The 18,485-nt window shown below is 42.7% G+C and overlaps 1 protein-coding gene across 1 annotated transcript in view; it reads right to left on the bottom strand.

Moving 5' to 3' along the window:
• Positions 1–4,950: 4,950 nt before the first annotated feature.
• PLA2G4A (phospholipase A2 group IVA) overlaps positions 4,951–18,485 on the bottom strand; it is a 140,551-nt gene continuing 127,016 nt past the window's right edge. The window contains exons 16-18 of the mRNA XM_028152192.2: positions 16,338–16,533; positions 14,440–14,597; positions 4,951–5,568 (exon numbers count right to left, since the gene is read on the bottom strand). Coding sequence (XP_028007993.1) covers positions 5,437–5,568; positions 14,440–14,597; positions 16,338–16,533 — 486 coding nt within the window. The 3' untranslated portion in view covers positions 4,951–5,436. The remainder of the gene's footprint in view (positions 5,569–14,439; positions 14,598–16,337; positions 16,534–18,485) is intronic.

The raw sequence follows: 18,485 nt of genomic DNA, 5'->3' as shown, positions 1-18,485 counted from the left end.
TCTATGACACCATTGCCATAAAACTCACATAATTACTTTACACTAAAAAGGTTTCCCACAAAAAATATGAGAAACTCTGGGAGTTTAAAACCCTGTCACTAAATTTTGTTTCAGCATTTGAACCTATATGGGTGTGGCCAACACTGCATATGTGTGGAGAGGGAACAGAAGACAATTTGATTTGATGAATTTGGGGCCCAATCGTATCTTGCTACAATGGGCAGCAGAGTTTACACAGAGGTAAGTTTGGGTTTCGTTCAGCAAAGAATCACTGAAGCACTGGTCCCTGTATCTCAGAAGTGGGGAGACAGATAAAGAAATAGATCATTGGCAGTGGAGGTGGGGAGATAGATAAATAAATCATTGGGCAGCGGGACAGTGCTATAATGGAGATGTGCACAGGGAACTAAGAAGCAGGAAAGAACCACAGAGGAGAAATGGTTTATCTTTGTCTTATGATGAAGGGAAGGATGACAGGGTGAGGGCAGGTAGCACCCAGAATAGCTAGGAATTTAAAGAAGTTCCAGGCTCAGGGACAAGCTGGTGAAAGCTCTGTTTGAGAAAGTGTTAGAAACTGGGTGATGATTCTCTACAGTGCATTGAGTAGGTCATTCACTTTTACGTTTTCATTAACTTGTGAACATTTCTCATTAATTCATTTTATTTCTGTGTATCTTTGAATTGTTTTGCAGCAAAAAGCAAAATGGACAACAGAATGGTTGAATGCCTTTAAAAAAATATGTTACATTATTGAAATCTAATTGTACAATATTATATGTGTGTGTGTGTAAGTGCAAGATATGTCCCGAAGCCACCTCATTGGAGAAATAAACTATACAAGGTTTCCCGCCAAAAGGTATACATACTTTAACAGCTATAGCTGAACTTTGAAAATGAAATGTATTTTAATAAACACTGCCTTTATAATCATTCAAAGTGTGTGTATATTTTTTGGGGGTACATCCTCTATTTGCTTTCTTTTTTGGGGACAACCTCTATTTGCTTAAGAAACACTGAAGACAAGTGGATGTAGAACAATTTTTTGAAGAATGCTGCCATCTAGTGGTCAAACTAAGAAATTTACTTACATGTATACATTAATATATCTTAAAAATTTGTGAGTTAATATTTTATATGCTGAATAAATATTTTCCTATTCACTAACAGTTAATGATTTCTTATTTTCCTTAAGTTATATGGGATCCATCAATTAAACCTGTCAAAAACAAAGCAACAGGCCCAACCAGTGTGGCTCAGTGGTTGAGCATCAACCTATGAACCAGGAGGTCACAGTTTGATTCCCGGGCAGGGCACATACCCAGGTTGTGGGCTGGATCCCCAGTAGGGGAAGTGCAGGAGGCAGCCGATCAAAGATTCTCTGTCATCATTGATGTTTCTCTCTATCTCTCCCTCTCCCTCTCCCTTCCTCTCTGAGAGCCCTGAGAGAAGGCGAATAGAGTAAGCATCATGGTTGGTGCAGATTTCTGCCTGGAGAAAGTTTCAGGATGCAGTGGGAGGCAAGGGCTTCTCCTAACCCTTTGGGTTCCAGATCCTTAGCTGCCCTGAACTGCATGTCACGTGCATGCTTGGTGTGCACCCCTTCAGCCAGCCTGGGGCAGCCAGCACCCTCCAGGCCTGGGGAGGTGGGGCACAGTCCTAGCCCAGTGTTCAGTGTGGAGGGGCTCACCCCCAGAAAAATCACCCTGGGCAGCTGCTGCAAATTGGCGACAGTCACTCTCATTTGGACCTGCTGCCTGATGGTGTTGGTGTCCCGGGGCTCTGCCAGCAACCAGCACACTGGGGTGTCTCTTAGAAGAAAATACTGCCCGCCCTCCCAGACTTTCCTAGCAAGGCTGCCCAGTAACCTGGAACTCTGGTCAGTGGGAATGTTGCCCTGAGGGTATTTCTGGACCCATCCTTTGAAGAGCCGCGGGGGACGCCTGCCTAGTTCCAGGTCCCTGGCGACCTCTAACTGCCCAGCTCCTGCATACACAATTCTCACTTCCTAGGCCTCCAGGAAGGAGGGGCCCATCCCCAAAATCACCCTGAGGCAGCAGCTACAAAATGCTGTCATCAGTCGCCAAGAGGACTTGCAGCCTAAGGGATCTCTCCATTTTCCAAACACCAGGCTCCCAGGGGCCTCTTATTAGATGGCGCCCCACCCACCAGCCTGCCTCCAGCTCCGCCATCTGGGCGAATGTGCACATTGGTGTGGTTTAGAGCTCAGAGGCGGGCGGAGGCCTCTGTCCCCGAATCCTGCACCACTGACTGCACTCCTCGGTCAGTGACCCCTGCCTACCTGAACGAGGATACCCATGCAAGTGCAACATGCCCGTCTTCAGCGGCTTTGGTCAGCCAGGGCCTCCCAGGCCTGTGGGGCTGGGGTCCCACCCCAGCCCAGCCGCCTGCATGCTCTCCAAGCGGGAGGAACCCCATGCCCCCCTCCCTCCCCTCCCAAGCCCTGAAATCACACTCAGGCGTACCTACCTGCCAACTGGCGACAGTCACACCGTCTTGAGGTGTCCTGGCTTCTCCTGCCACCACATTCCTCACGGTGACATCAGAAGACGCCACCGCCGCCCTTCGGACCCCTCCCCAGCTCGTGACCCCCCCAAGAGCTCTCCTGGGCCCGACCACGTCCGGGTTCCAGATGCCTTGCCACCTTGGGCCCGCGAGCGCGCAGAACTCACCCCTTCCGCCGCCCTGGGCCCGCCGGGGCCTCCCAGGCCTGAGCAGCCCGCGGAGCCTCCAGTCCGAGGGCAGCGCAGCCGGAAAAGCACCTGCGGTGACAGCTACAACCTGGCGACCGGCAGTTCCCAGGCGGCCGTGTGCCTGCGGGTCCTTGGCCTCTCCAGCAGCCAGGCCTCCCGGTGTCTGTCTCCATTAGGCGCTACCTGCTGGCCCGCCCGGCCTTGCTCCCGCCGTGTCCAGAGGGCGTTTGCGCATGTGTGTAGTTTAGGGCCCGGAAGCAGGTGAATAGGTGCCATGTAACTCATTTCCTGCTCCTGTGCCCCCCCGACCCCGACCCACGCCGGTTCCGGTCGGTGACCTGGAAGTGAGCGGCTGGCGCATGCCCAGTTGGCACGGGCAGGTCCCCTTGTACCACCTGCATTGGGCAGGCGGCGCCCTCCAGGCCTGTGAGGCTGGGGTCTGTCCCCAGCCACCTGCATGGGCTGCCCTGTGGAGGGAGGTTCATTCCCCGAACGCGCTCAGAGGCAGAAGCTGCAAATTAAGGACCGTCAGAACCATTCGGACTTGCTGCTGGTGGGTTCCGAGGGTCTCTTTCTAGAATCCTCCCCTCCAGCCTGCCTGGTCCTGCCTTCGCATCCATCAGCTCTGCTTCAGGGGAACATATGCGTCTGTGTAGGTGAGGGTTTGGGATGAGGCAAGTGCCTCGTGTTCCCAAGGCCCCGCTTCTGTGCCCTGGCCTCTCGGGACTGGTACCCTACCTGTTCCAGGTTCCTGGTCACCCTGAACTAGGCTTTCATGCACTTGTGTGTGTGGTTCCCACTTCTTCACCAGGCCTGGGGGGAGCCAGGCCCCTCTGGGCGCGTGGAGCTGGGCCAGGCTCCAAAGACCTGCCTGGAGTCCAGTGTGGAGGGGCCCACCCTGCAAATCAGGAGGCAGCTGCAGCAAGTTGCTACAACAGGCCCCATCTGAACTTACTGCTTAACGGGCTCCAGAACCCTCCAGGAACCAGGCTCCTCCTTGTCTCCAGTTGCATTTGCCACCGTCCCAGCAAGCGAGGCTCTGAGTCCTGAGAAATCTGGCTTCAGGGGATGGGTCCTTTGTGAACGTACAGCCGTGCACATTGGCAGATGCCTGCTTTCCCCCAGGAGCCCATGGTAGTGACAAAAAAAGAAAACTACTAGGTTTATTCATTTGCTGTCTCCTCATGCTTAAGATTATACCATGATAACAGGTTGGGGCTAGAATCCTCTTTTATTTATTTTTTTTCTGCTCAAAGCATGTCATGAATTTAATACATTCTTTCAAACTCTTCTCTCATATAATGAACTCACAAAGAATCATCACCCTCTCTGCTCAGGGCACACTGGTCTCTTCCGTTCCTGGAACATGCTTGGTGCTCCACCTTCGAGCATTTGCATTTGCTGTTCCTCCTGCCTTGGGCATCTGCAGGTCCTGCCCCTCCCGCCTCATCACTCTGACGTCACCCTCTCATTATGAACTTCCCCAGGACCTCATTTAAAATTATACACCCCAACACTTCCCAGCTCCTCCCTTCCCATCTTTAATTTCCTCCTTAGTGCTTATGACTAACAGTCTAGAAACTTACTTGTCTTATCATTGGTCACCTCCACTAGAATGCCAGGTCCTTGAAGAGAGGCGCTTGGGTCAGCTTTGTCCGCTGCTGTATCCCCAGATCCTGCAATGTGCCTGATGAACAGCTGTAAGCACTCATTTGTCCTGAGCATAAATCAACCAATGAAAGAGTTGAGCTGTCAAGTGTTCCCTCCTTCTTTATTTTTGTTTTTAGTCTTTCCTCATGGGTGGAAATGTGAATGAAAGGTGAAAGAAAAACAAAACAAACGAATAGCCAGCTTAAAGAAAGAGAAGTCAAAGGAAGAAGGAGGAGGAAGCCCTTATTCTTGCAATACAGGCTGTCCCTAGGACAAGTCTTGCATATCCAGCCTTTGCCACTCTCCTGGATTTTCCTCTGGTGCTTCCTGTAGGACACACAGTCCAGGATAATATCAGCAAAGTAAAAGGTTTAACTAGAAGTGGTTACATTTTTTCTACTTGCTGAATAAATATATACCATTTGCTCAACAATTTATACGCAAGAAAAATAACTGGGATTTAAAATGATAGGTTTCACATTTGAATTTAGGATGAACAACTTTTAGGTTTGAAAGCCATGAATATGAGCTCTTTCATAGCAACAGTGCAATATCTCATTAAAAGTAATAACACTCAGTTTCCTCATGCGAATTTGCAAACAAATGTATTTATTTCATAAATGTATAAGTGCAGCTATAAATAAAAAATAGTGTTGTCTTGTGGCATGAATCCAGTCAGTGAATAACATTCATACACAATGCAAAGTCTTACGTATTGAGATCGACATGTTAAATATTCTAAACAGAAACCACATTATAAAAATAGGACACATAACATAGTTGGCGAGGAATGTCTGAAAATATAGTCTATGTCCCTACATTTGCATCAGGAAATTCATACTGATAGAAAATGTAGCTGAGTATATTTTTACATAATCAACATCATGTGTTAACCTAACAAACTTATAAGGGTATTATTCTCATGAAGCTTTATATAAATAACTGCAAATTTGAGTATCAATCAGCCTCTTATAATTAGTACTAATGTCTGTGCTGTGCTATTGATCCAGTTGTCATGGAATTTCAAACTGCCTCAGCAACAGAAATTGCTGGCCCTTTCCAGTACCCACACTCACTATGCTGGGGGTTTGCTTAGAAACTCCTTGTTGAAGAATCTTCTTGCCTCAACGTTACTGAGGGAAACAGAGCAACGAGATGGATTCTGTCTTCTGTATTCAATGCTTTCAAGGATGGCACTCTTGATCACCTGCAAACAGAGGCAAAAGAGGTATCATTAGTGCTGCTCTGAACTCATTTAAACATTTGATTGCTCAAAACAAAAACCCAATGCATCTTCTTACTATAGAATTATTTTTGAAATAGAGAAAGAAATCTCTGAGTCGTGTATGTACATATTTAAATGCAACATCTCACTGTTACACTCTTGTTACACTCATATTCAAACATTCTTCCCTCTCCTACGAGAGAAAAAACTATCCTGGGAATGTTCCAGATTTTGTGCTGATAAATTTATCTTCATTCTGTCCTCCATTGGGAAGGCGATAAGAGGGAAGAAACAGCAATTACTAACTCTAGAATTTAGGTTCTTTACAGTTAGTGGACAAATGGAAATGAAGAGCCACCGGGAAGTAACAGACTTCCCCTAAGCCTAATGAAGAGAAAAGGCATTGCTGGCGAATTTCCCTGCTTCCTCAACTAAATAGATACAGTTATAAAACATGGATGTCCTTTATCTAGAAAATGCTGGGCCTCGAGTTTTTACTGACGATGGCTATGTTTTATTCAGAATATTCTCTACCTATACTCAAATGAATGGTGACTGCAACCTCTCAGAACTGCTATTACGATTATCACATGCTTCTCTGGTATGAAGTTCACCTAGTTAGAAACTTCTGGAAAATTTGGGATTTGGCTGAAGAAGTTGCTGCAGAGCAATGGGAATGGGCTTTGGGAGAGAGGTGTGGATTGCAGTCTTGGCTCTGCTGCCTTTTCAGAACCCTGTCACCATCAGGAAGGCCCATTCCCCAGGATGGGACTACAGGATTTCATCTTAATGACCCCTGAGACAGAAGTCTCAGGACACAGAGACAAGTCACAGGGATAGCCTACAATCCCCTTTAATCTCTACCCCAGGATCTCTAAGCAACATTGAGGTATTATCCACACATTTTTAAACCCTCCACCATGGGGAGGAATATGTGGCAAGTCTGAGCAGTTTAGGGTCCCGTGGCTCCCTCCCGCCCAGAGCTGGTGTGGCCCACTTGGCCTTGGAGAGGTGCGCACAGAGGGGCTTTCCCATTCCCACAGCCGATCTCTCTGGGAAAGCCAGGTTCAATGCCTGGAGAAGAGAGATGTGTGGCCTGGGTGGTGGTGACATGAAAGTAATATTCTGCGACTTCATGTCAGGCCCGATGGGCAGGCTCCTCTGTTCTCCAACAGCAACATGAAACAAGAAGCAGTTGTACTGTGGAAAGGAGCTTATCCCAGGAATGTGGCACCGTTATTTGCTTTATGATTTTTAAGTTTATATATGTAGGGGTGGGCAAAGGTAGGTGTACAGTTGTGAGTATGTGAAATAGAGTTTATGCTTGTATTATTATTTATTAATTATTGTATTGTTTCCATATGAACAGCTGTAAAGCTACTGCCCACCCTGTCTGGATAACTGTCTTCTGGGAAAAATGGGCTCAAATGTTACTGAGTCTTTTACAGAAGATGTTTGCTGACCCCATTTACCCATGAGTAAGGGAAACACAATTTATTCTATTGCAACAGAAGAGGCTTCCGGCCTGGGAAGGAGACCTGGCCATCGGCCTCTAGGAGCAACATTTTTTGGCTACGTGAGATCAAGGGGAATTAGCTGCAATTCTTGAGTCTGTTTCCTCTTCTTTAAAATGGGAATAATCATACGAATCTTGGCTTTTGTAGGGATTGATGATCATTTATAAAAAGTACTTTGCACAGTGCCTGGCACATAGGCAACGTTCCATAACTAGTGTCTATTTGTTGTTATTTTCAAGCTGAACTATAGATGTGAAGCTATAATGTTTACTAGAAGCAAAATCACTAGGTATAGCCAATAGTAGGATCAATTCCGAGATCAAATGTGTCCTACCATGTCTTCTGTTAACACTTTAAAAAAAAAATGATTTCAGAGAGAGAGAGAGAAAAGGAGAAAGAGGGAGAGAGAGGTAGAAAGAGAGAAACATCCATTTGTTGTTTCACTTACGTATACATTCATTGGTTGATTCTCTTTTTTAAAATATATCTTTATTCATTTCAGAGGGGAAGGGAAAGGGAGAGATAGAAACATTAATGAGAGAGTCATTGATCAGCTGCCTCCTACACGCCCCCTAATGGGGATCGAGCCCACAACCTAGGCATGTGCCTTGACTGGGAGTTAAACCAGGACCACCTGGTTCATAAGTCGATGCTCAGTCACTGAGCCACACCGGCTGGGCTGGGCCATTGATTGATCCTTATATGTGCTCTGACTGGGGACCCCAGGGATTGAACTCCACAACCTTGGCATATTGGGACGACATTCTAATCAAATGAGTTACCCAGCCCTTGTTTCAACTTCTTTTAATAATCTCCCGCCTGTGCTTCTGGTCAAGATGGCGGAGTAGGTAAACATTGTACACGCCTTCTCCCAGGACCACATCAGAATTACAACTAATTTATGGAACAATCAACCTGGAGAACCATCTGAAGACTAGCTGAAGAGAACTCCTAGAACTAAGGATATAAAGTAGAAGCCACATAGACACCGAAAATACTATTTCCACTGCAATTTAAAAATTTTTTAAAAAGGAAAAAATATCTCCCTTCCTTTCTGGAGATCAAATCACCAAGTTTTCAGTTGGTTTCTCCTTCAACACAGCAGCACAAGACACATCAACTCTTATTACAGAAAAGTACCAAGTAAAATAAAAACCAGCTATTTCCTTTCCAAACACCTGAAAAGTTTTAACCTATAAAAGACCAAAGGGGAGATTTATACTGATAAAGACTGTTGATTCCTTTAGAATGAATTCATGAGCACAAAAAGTCAGCAGTATCAATATCAATAGTTAGTGTATTTTCCATAATTGGACCTTGGCAGGTGTTTCTAGGAAACGGGACATTTTTTATAAATTAAAATTAATATTTACACAATTCTGAAAGACCCAAATCATATGCAATGAGAATGTGCAAGTTGAACCACTAGGTGGCACATTAATACTATGAAACCATTAACCAGATTTTTTTCAGATTACTGCAAAAAACACCAATATGCTATGATTTATAATTCCGTGTGATATAAACCAAAGAGGCTAAACCCAGTACTATATCCGTTGCTAAATTGAAAACTTCCAGCATGATACATGGTACAACTTGATGCCCCCCAAAAAGCAATATGTCATTTTTGAATCTTCCTGGTTTTTCATAACTAGAAACATTCTTAAGTAGTGTTTATATCTAATTTCCTCTTTCATTGACCCCTGAAATCCATTGAGATTCCAAATCCTCTCTGCCAGTTACCCTAGCATTAACCCTCATATCCCCACTTCCTGCCTCTATGTATGACACGTGCCATTTCTCACTTGTGCCATTCACTGGCCTCCTGACTGTTGTTTCAGAACATTTAAATCTTTGGCAATAAGGGCAGAGAACCAGAAAAGAAAACATGTAAAATGTGATCTTCTCCCCCAAAAGAACAGATTTAGGACAGCGAGTTTGGAAATAATCCACAAGCAAATGTTAAATTCCAACAGAAAAATTAAAAATGAGTCCAAAGAGGAAGTTACAGTATTTATTTGGAGAAAGAAATAAAAATTACAAATATAGAAAAATACAAGAAGGTATACTGGTCTAAATTACTGAGAATTTCCTGGCTAATGTCTGCCTTCCCGGTGAATACCGGGGCTGTGGAAGCAGCGACCTTTTCTGTCTCATCATTTCTGACGCCCACATTTAGAACATGGAAGGGAAACAATAAATATTTGTAAAATTAATGAGTTCACGGAAGGTTATCATTAAAGGTTGAATTAAACAGGATAAGGGGACAGTGAGCCTTGGGTTGAATTGAAGGACAGATAAGATTTTATCAGTAGAGTGGAAAGACTGGGCATTCTCAGTAGAAGGATAACTTATAAAAAGGCTGAAGATGGAAGGTCATGGCATATATAGGAAACATCTGGAATATATGAAGCACTCAAAACTTCCTTGTGTGTTTGTTGTTGTTGTTTTGTATTGTGTGCTGTGATAGATATCCCTCTTTCCTAAAACAGTGCCTGTCACAGTAGATAATAAATGTGTTGAATTAATGAAGAAATATGATGGAAAGAGATTACAGGAAACATTAAAGGTAGATGGATTTGGGCCTAATATGTTAGGCCATGATACTTAAAAGCTTCTAAATTATTTTTGAAAAGATTAAAAAGTTTAACTTGTACCTAGACACTCATCATGATGATGAAATATCAAATTAAGAAGTACCAATACTTCTGGATATGTGCTTTTCCTCATTTTAATTAGCATCTAATGTTTAACACCTTATAGAATTGTTTGAAAACAAAATTTAAAAGCTCATTATTATCATCATTGACATATGCTGAATAGACTCACACACAACAGGCTCATAGAGTGTGCCTATCGAATTGATACACTGAATGAAGGGGAGTGCATAGCAGTACATTTTCTTGTGATGGCTGAATCAACGAGGTCCTAGAGATCCCAGAGGTCATATTCCCTCCAGATGAAAGTTAGTGCATGAGCGGAGCCGGGGGCCGCACTCCCTGGCCAGGCACACACTCTGTGCAGATTCTCCAGGCTGTATCCTGGCCCTTGCTATCCCCTCCACCTAACACATTAAATTTTTCACCAGTTTCTGTATATGTATGCATGTGTGTGTGTGTGTGTGTGTGTGTGTATATAATACATATATATATATACATTATACACACACACACACACATTTAAAAAATCATTCACAAAAACGTTACTGCGTATTTTAGGTGCCAGGCATTGTGCTCAATATCTCTGGAGGATACAAGGTAAAGAAGGCAAGACATTGTTTTCCATGGGTTTACATCTATAGTTTAAGAGCAGAAGGTACTATGAACAATGATAACAATTACTGTCATTATCCCATTAGCTGCTTCAGTTTATTGAGTGTCTCTTAGATGCCCTTAAATGATATTGTTTTAGTTAATCCTCACCCTAATCTGTAAGACAGGGAGCATTGTTCCCCGGACAAACGGGGAAGGTGAAATTTGGAAAGGTTAGCCTACATGCCCAAGATCACGCAGCCAAGAGGCAGCCAGCAAGCATCTGAACACCCAGTTTGGTCTGACTCCAGTCTCCGCATTTCCCTCATACCACACGTCTCCCACGATAAGTCACCGTATGTTAGGTTGCATGAAATACTGCCAGGGTGAAAGCACTCGGGCGACAGTCAGGGGAAAGGAATCTGGGAAGGTTGAGTAAGCCAGAAACCTGACGCCAGGGACGGACCCAGGCTGCTGTCACGGAGTGAGCACAGGCAGAGCAGAGGCTTTCCGAAGAGGAACTGGAATTCGGGAATCCAACTTCCCCAACGTGGGCCAGCCAGGATCTCCGAGGAAAACGCAGCCACAGAAGCGTACCGCTGTCAGAGACAGGGTAGCCTCTGCAGAGTGCAAATTTATGCCTGCATGTGAATTGAAGATGAAAATGTGCCTTGGCCTCAAACTTGAAAAGTGTCTTCATAAGGAGCTGGCAGTCGAGAGTCTTTGCATGAGAAGAGTTTATATGCAGTGTCCAGTTTCAAGCAGCTCTGACAGTCCACAGCCAGCACATGTGTGTGTTGCTGATGTGGATTAGTAACCTGCTCTATTCAAATGGTGTGGGAATGCGTGATTTAGCTAATGGCTGAGCCTGATGGAGTCTCCAGCATCCTACCGCAACAGTTTCGTTGCTCTTGATCATCACTAATCAAGAAGCTTTGGTTCTGATAAAATATGTTTTCTCAGTAAAAAGTAGGTACAAGGAAGAGTTATCAAGGGAGAGATAAAATGTCAGTGAAAACTGGAAGTCTTACCTGGGTGTGAGGTGCACTCAGGTGCATGCACACACAGACCCGCAACCAGGAATTACTTGAACACAAGTTTCAGTGGTCATATAATTTAAGAGGAAGCCTATATTCATTCATTCAAACAATATTTATTTACTGCCCCAGCTGCTATTACTTATACAGACCTGTCTATATTCTCTTTTTTTAAAAAATATAGTTTTATTGATTTCAGAGAGGAAGGGAGAGGGACAGAGAGATAGAAACATCAATAATGAGAGAATCATTGATTGCTGTCTCCTTTACGTCCCACACTGGGGATCGAGCCTGCAACCTAGGCATGTACCCTGACTGGGAATCAAACCATGATCTCCTGGCCAGGCCGGCATGGCTCAGTGGTTGAGCGTTGACCTATGAACCAGGAGGTCAGGGTTCGATTCTGGTCAAGGGCACATGCCTGGGTTGTGGGCTCAATCCCCAGTAGGGGGCGTGTAAGAGGCAGCTGATCAATGATTCTCTCATCATTGATGTTTCTATCTCGCTCACCCTCTCCCTTTCTCTCTGAAGTTAATAAAAAAATATTTAAACACACACACACACACACAAAAAAAAAACACACCCATGACCTCCTGGTTCTTAGATCAAAGCTCAACCACCTGAGCCAGGCTGGCTGGGCCAGTTTATATTCTTAATTCTGGGCTTCGCAAAGATCTTGATGTATATCCATCATGGTAGAATACAGACACACACAGGTAAGGTTCCCATTTAATGAGCAGCTTCTGTTTGTCAGGCACTGTTCATACATCACTTGGTTAAAGGGTCACCACTGCCGTTATGATAGATGCTGCTACACCTGTTTTAGAGATGAGTCAACTGCGGCCCAAAAAGTTTAAGTACCTTATTCAAAGTCACCCAAGTAGCCTGTCTGAGATCTAAACGTGATATAAAGCCCGTGACCAGTTCTTGGAAACAATGAAAACCTACTTAGTTAAATGGTTTGTGAAGAATCAACATTTGATAAGCTGTAAGGCAGGACAGCTACCTGGGAACTCAGTCAATTTTTGTTCAGGCTTTAACTTTTTCATCTCTGTCAAACAAACCACTTTGAAGAATGTTTGTAAAATATAGAAATAGAACTACATCATTTTTTACAGCAAATAGTTTAGCAGGTTTTATATAAACCAGAACTGAAAACAATGAAATACAGATGTTTAAGCTACATATATATATGAACATATATACTCACACACATGTATACACACAGATGTATATACAAGGGTAGGCAAAAATAGGTTTATAGTTGTGAGTACAAGAAACACAGTTTATTCTATTATTATTATTTATTTATTATCGTATTATTTATCTTCTTTAAACCTACTTTTGTGCCCCTCCCATGTGTGTGTGTATCTTTTATTTTCTCAAGTCCAGTAAGGAATTTATATATTCTTACAATCTATTTTTTTTCATTTGAGGGTAACTTATCAAGTATAATACATTTCATCCCAAGGAATATTTACTTTTTAGTTTATTGGTTTCATACTCGAAAAATAGTTTTACTCTGATATGATATCTTAGTTTCTTTTAACTGCAGGGGTTTTATAAAACAACTCTATATGAAAATGTTTGCTCTTTATAAATCATAAAGTACTGATTTTCTCCAGAAATAATGTAGCATCGGGATTTCAAATGTCCACTGCTTGTGAGATAAAAAAAAGAATAAATACTTTTAGAAACTGACATATGCTATAAAATTTGTTAAGCATGCTCTGCATTAATTATCACATATTATTCATAATGGAGGGCTAACAAGAAAGCATTTTAAAAGGTGCAGCTGGCATGGCTCAGTGATTGAGTGTCAACCTCTGAACCAAGAGGTCACAGTTCAATTCCCAATCAGGGCACATACCCAGGTTTTGGGCTTGATATCCAGTGTGGGGCATGCAGGAGGCAGCTGGTTGATCAATGATACTCTCTCATCATTGATGTTTCTATCTCTCTCTCCCTTCCTCTTTGAAATCAATAAAAATATATATATTTTTTAAGTTGCAGGAACTGAAATTTAGTGGGGAAAATTTCCTACATTTACAAAAGTTAAAGGTATTGATTAGTAAACAGATTACAGTATAACTGTAATTAATTGATCATTACTAGTCTCAGGCCAAACTAAACAAACAAGCAAACTAGATGTGCCAGAAGTCTATTAGCTCACAAAACCCAATTAAATCTCAGATACAAAGAACAGTCATCCACACACAGTGTGTTCTTTTGAGCCATTCACACAATCTCCAAAAAGACTGGCAAATTATATATGACGCTTTTCCCTCTCCATTTAATTTCCTTCTTTTTTCTCTCTGGTTTCTTATTTTCTAATGTACAAAATCCAATCGGGCTAATGAACTTTGGCTTTCACAACTGATTATAACTTTGCAGACACTATGATTTGGAACAAGAGTCCCAGCACGATTCCAATTACACAACAGTGTTCCTTAATGGTGAGTTAGTGACTAAAGAATTTCACGTGGGCACAGCATCTTAGCAGATATACCAATAACCAGAATGATACTAAAGAGAATAATTTGTTTCTAAAGTTCCCAAATCAAAGCATACTTGATATCTCAAGGGCTAAAAAATGCGAAAACTGCTACTTTTGGTGAGATTCCCAAGATCCAGAAAAATAAAGACACTTAAAAGCATATGTGTACTCATTAACCGCTCTTCTGGTTATGATCACTTTCCTACTTTTACATTTATTTTTATAGCTTTTCTTCCTACTTCTAATTTATTTTGTCATATGAGAAATACATTAGATATTTGGGAAAGAAACTGAGTATTAATCAACCCACCAATAAAATAATAGTATAAAATGTAGGCTCTGCCCATGTGGAGGCATTGATTTTCTTATTTGTGAATTTTATAGGGTTCTTCTGGACATTAATTAAATAATTCATGAAAAATAAAATGGTAAAATTTAGGTGGTGTCTTTCATAAGCCTTGTTTTTATTTTTAATTAATTAAAAAGAAGTACTGCTATGGTCATGTGATACAAAATATTTGACATTGTCAATGATCGGAGGAGATACTTACATCGATGTTGTTCAGGGTATTAAAGTACATCAGATCATGCAGCCTCTTAAATGCTTGATTTGGATATTGAAAGTTGAAGGTTGAAAATGGTGATTCAGGGTCATCAAAAATATCAAAATCAGCTATTTCTTTCTCTTCCTTAGTTTCTCTTGGAACACCTAAATATCAAAAGAGTCTCAAGTGGGATATTTGGAAAACTACAAAATATCTCCAAAACCCAGGAATAAAACATACAAAGAGTCATAAAGGTAACATGGGGAGCCCCCATTGAGGTCATGTAATCTGTATATACATCATTGTGTCCCCATCATATTGCCTGGGTGAGGACTTCTGTGTTTTGACGGGCAACTTCCAATTGCCAGGGTTTGCACCTCTGTGCCTAAGGGCCTCCTACCCGCCCCTGCAAAGGTGGAAGTCTGATTAGCTCATTAGCACAAGGCTGGAAACACTGATAAACCACTCCTGGCAGGCAGCCGTCAACCAAACACTCTAAGGACTTAGGCTTTATTTTTATTTATTTATTTATTTATTTATTTTTAATTACGTTATTGATTAAGGTATCACATATTTGTCATCAACCCCTCCCCCCATTCCCATCCCAAAACCCCCCACACGCATGCCCCCATCCCCCTGTTGTCCATGATCACTGGTTAGGCTCATATGCCAGCACACAAGTCCTTTGGTTGATCTATCTCCCTGGTCCCCACCCTCCCCTACCTTCCCTCTGAGGTCTGACAGTCTCCAGTGGCGCAATCGGTTAGCGCGCAGTACTTATAAGGACTTAGGCTTAAACACCTGAGTTCCCTTTTGCCTCTTCCTTTGTAAGGGGAAGGATGATTCTGCAGCCTAAGTTCTATTCCATTTCCTAGCGTTTTCCACCAGGATAAAGTCTCTTCCTCGTAGCCAACTCTCTAACACAGCTTTTGCTGTCAGTTCCTTATCAAAGTTCCCTCGTTCACCCAAATGAACTATATGCACTTGAACCCTTTGCTCGGAATCAGCTTTTGGGGGAACCCAAAACCGAACATTATCTAATTGTCTTCATGCCCTCATCAGCCTTGAAAATTAGCGACAGAAAATTCTCTAGGTTTCAAGTACTCCACTCACTGCTCAAGAACTAAGTGTGGGTCATAAAAATGCCCATCCCTCTCCATCCTTGCTCTGTCTTCCTCTCCCATCTAGAAAAAGATCACTTTCCTCTCCATTGTCCCCTGTTTAGTCCCCCATGACTATTTTTGTGTGTCTTTCCTTTTACAACTACATATTCTGGTCCTAAAATAGTCTGACGTTTAGACCTTCAGGATCCTGCCTGTCAATCTCCAGATCTCCCTTGGTTAATCAATATTTTCCAGGATACTAAAGAGTTTATGGTCTCCTCTGGATGTGGTACAACAGGATGACTTGCTTTGAACTTGATTCTTTTTCTATGAAATATAACCTGGCTACATGAAATTACCAGCCATGTTGTGCTGCTCAATTACATCCATCTTGTGGTCAGCTCAAATTCCCAGAACCTCTGCATGATTTGTTCTGAAATCAGGGCTCCCTTAAATGGTGATACTCAAAATATTTAACAAACCCTTTTGATAAGGGCCCCAACCAATCAGAGCAAACATAATCAGGGTTTTTTGGAGTAAAGCCCCAGAGTTTCTTGCTGAGCTAGCTGAGCCAGTTATTAACCCTTCAGTTTCTGGATTGTGAAGAACCCAGGGGATCATGGAGTGAGAAAGATGGGGAGCACTTGAGGGTCTCAGGATAGCAGCTATTCATCAAGGGAAGGGAAGCATTCAACGTTGTACTAGCCCGGTACAGCAAGTGCCAGTGTGGACCAGCTTAATATCAGGCTTGCTCCTTTACCAGGTTTCTCCTTTGCAGAATACAACCTATTCCCCACGTACCTGGAGCCTTGTACTTTCTGAAGTTGATGTTGGCCAGAACGAAGTGGATGACAGTTGGGCAATCCTTGTCCATGTCATAGTTCTTGGGTTTAAAGACATAGCACTCCTTTAGTCCTTCTCGATCAAACACATTAGGGTCGATCTTGGGAAAGGGGAGCTTGTTCATTTTAGCCCACTTTTCTGCAAGCAGAAGTTCCTACGGAAGAGAGGGGAAGATGCATTTGGGAATTTTCGGTCTTCATTTGTTCAGTTGGTCTGGCCATCATTCAATATTCACGAGGTGTGTACCATGTGCTGGCACTGTGCTTCTCGTTAAGACAAACCATGACCCTCCTCTCCGGAAGCTCATCAATCTCAAACACCTTAAAAGTACTCTGTGACAAACTCAGCCCTGTTATGTCAATTCTTGGTTCAAGGCTAGCTCCATAGGAGGCATTGGAAATTTTATTAATGAACTGAACTGAATGAAATTATATAGATGTAATTGCTACAAGAGAAAAAAAATAGTATGGATTCTGGGCATTTATAAGCCCTGTGAATGTTTTTTTAACCCCCAGGAGTCAATGAACATGTTACTGAATTTTTACCTATATCATCTACACACAACTAATAATAATTAATAAATGTCATGTATGCAAAAATATTTTACCTATGTCATTTCCACACCACAAATGGTCATAACTTTTATATATACAAAAATATTTAAGTTACTCTGCTTGATTTTTTTGGTAGTTGTTTGTCTGTATTTTTTTTTTTTGGGGGGGGGGGGTGTTGTTTCTGTTTATGAGAGGAAGTTGAGCTTCTGGCCATGTTATCATTACATGTGCAGTGGCCAAGCGTGGGCGGTACGGAGGTACCAGGAGCGGAGAGGATTGTGCGATTGTTTTCACACGTTAGGCTCACTTCCTAAGGAGAGGATTAGACTTCCCCACCAGAATGAGAAGACGCTTGGGACAGAGCCACAGCAGCTGATCTGCAGCTGCAGACACAGAACGTGACCAAGAAAGACGTATTTGTTGTCGGCCACCGAGATTTTCAGTTTCTTTCTGCATCGAGGCTGACTAAGGCAGTGAGTAAGCAGACACACATAATATTACATCTAAACTGGAGAATATAAATCAACATGGAGACGTGCATCGAACAGAGCTTATTTCTATTTATATCAGCTTACGGGGGAGTGGGACAAGTCAGAAACAGGCGCTGGGGCCAGATTGTCTGAGTTAAAGTGCGAGCTATGGGCCCTTGGGCACATTTCTGAATGTTCCCACACTCAATACCCTCAAACATAACATAAGGATGGTTGTAACACATATCTCATAAGATTGCTATTAGAATTCTTTGAGGGCTGAAGTATGCAGCGATACTCCGCTAATGGTACAATGGAGATCATAAGTGACAACAAACAAACAAACAAACAAACAGGGACCAGGCTATCCACTATCCCTGAAATCGTGGGCTTCCAAACCCACTGCATGTATATCTCACCTGTTCCTTATCTCTGCATCTCATTTTATAGCCTATAAAATAAAGTTAATGCTATTATCTTTCTCTGGATTGCCGTGAGGACTAAATAAGCTAATGTATTTTCAAAACCTCAGTAATTTCTATTATTTAAAAAAAAGTACTTTTAAAAAAATATATGTTTATTGATTTCAGAGAGGAAGGGAGACGGAGCGAGAGATAGAAACATCAATGATGAGAGAGAATCATTGATCAGCTGCCTCCTGAATGCCCCCTACTGGGGACCTAGCCCCACAACCTGGGCAAGTGCCTTTGACCAGAATCGAATTTGGGATGCCCTCACCACTGAGCCAAATCACCTGGGGCAGAAAAGAAGTACTTTAAAATAGCACCTTAAATTTAGAGAAAAATATCCTTTTCATTGGATTTTCACTGTTCTTGATGCTTATGGAAAGTCATGAATTTAAAAACTCTCCCTCGCCAAAACCGGTTTGGCTCAGTGGATAGAGCATTGGCCTGCGGACTGAAGGGTCCCAGGTTCGATTCCGGTCAAGGGCATGTACCTTGGTTTCGGGCACATCCCCAATAGGGGGTGTGCAGGAGGCAGCTGGTTGATGTTTCTCTCTCATCGACGTTTCTAGCTCTCTATCCCTCTCCCTTCCTCCCTGTAAAAATCAATAAAATATA

Source organism: Eptesicus fuscus, chromosome 22 (assembly GCF_027574615.1).
Source record: "Eptesicus fuscus isolate TK198812 chromosome 22, DD_ASM_mEF_20220401, whole genome shotgun sequence".
NCBI classification, from domain to species: Eukaryota; Metazoa; Chordata; class Mammalia; order Chiroptera; family Vespertilionidae; genus Eptesicus; species Eptesicus fuscus.
Note: the sequence above shows the minus strand (reverse complement) of the source record. Positions and strands in the feature narration are given on the sequence as shown.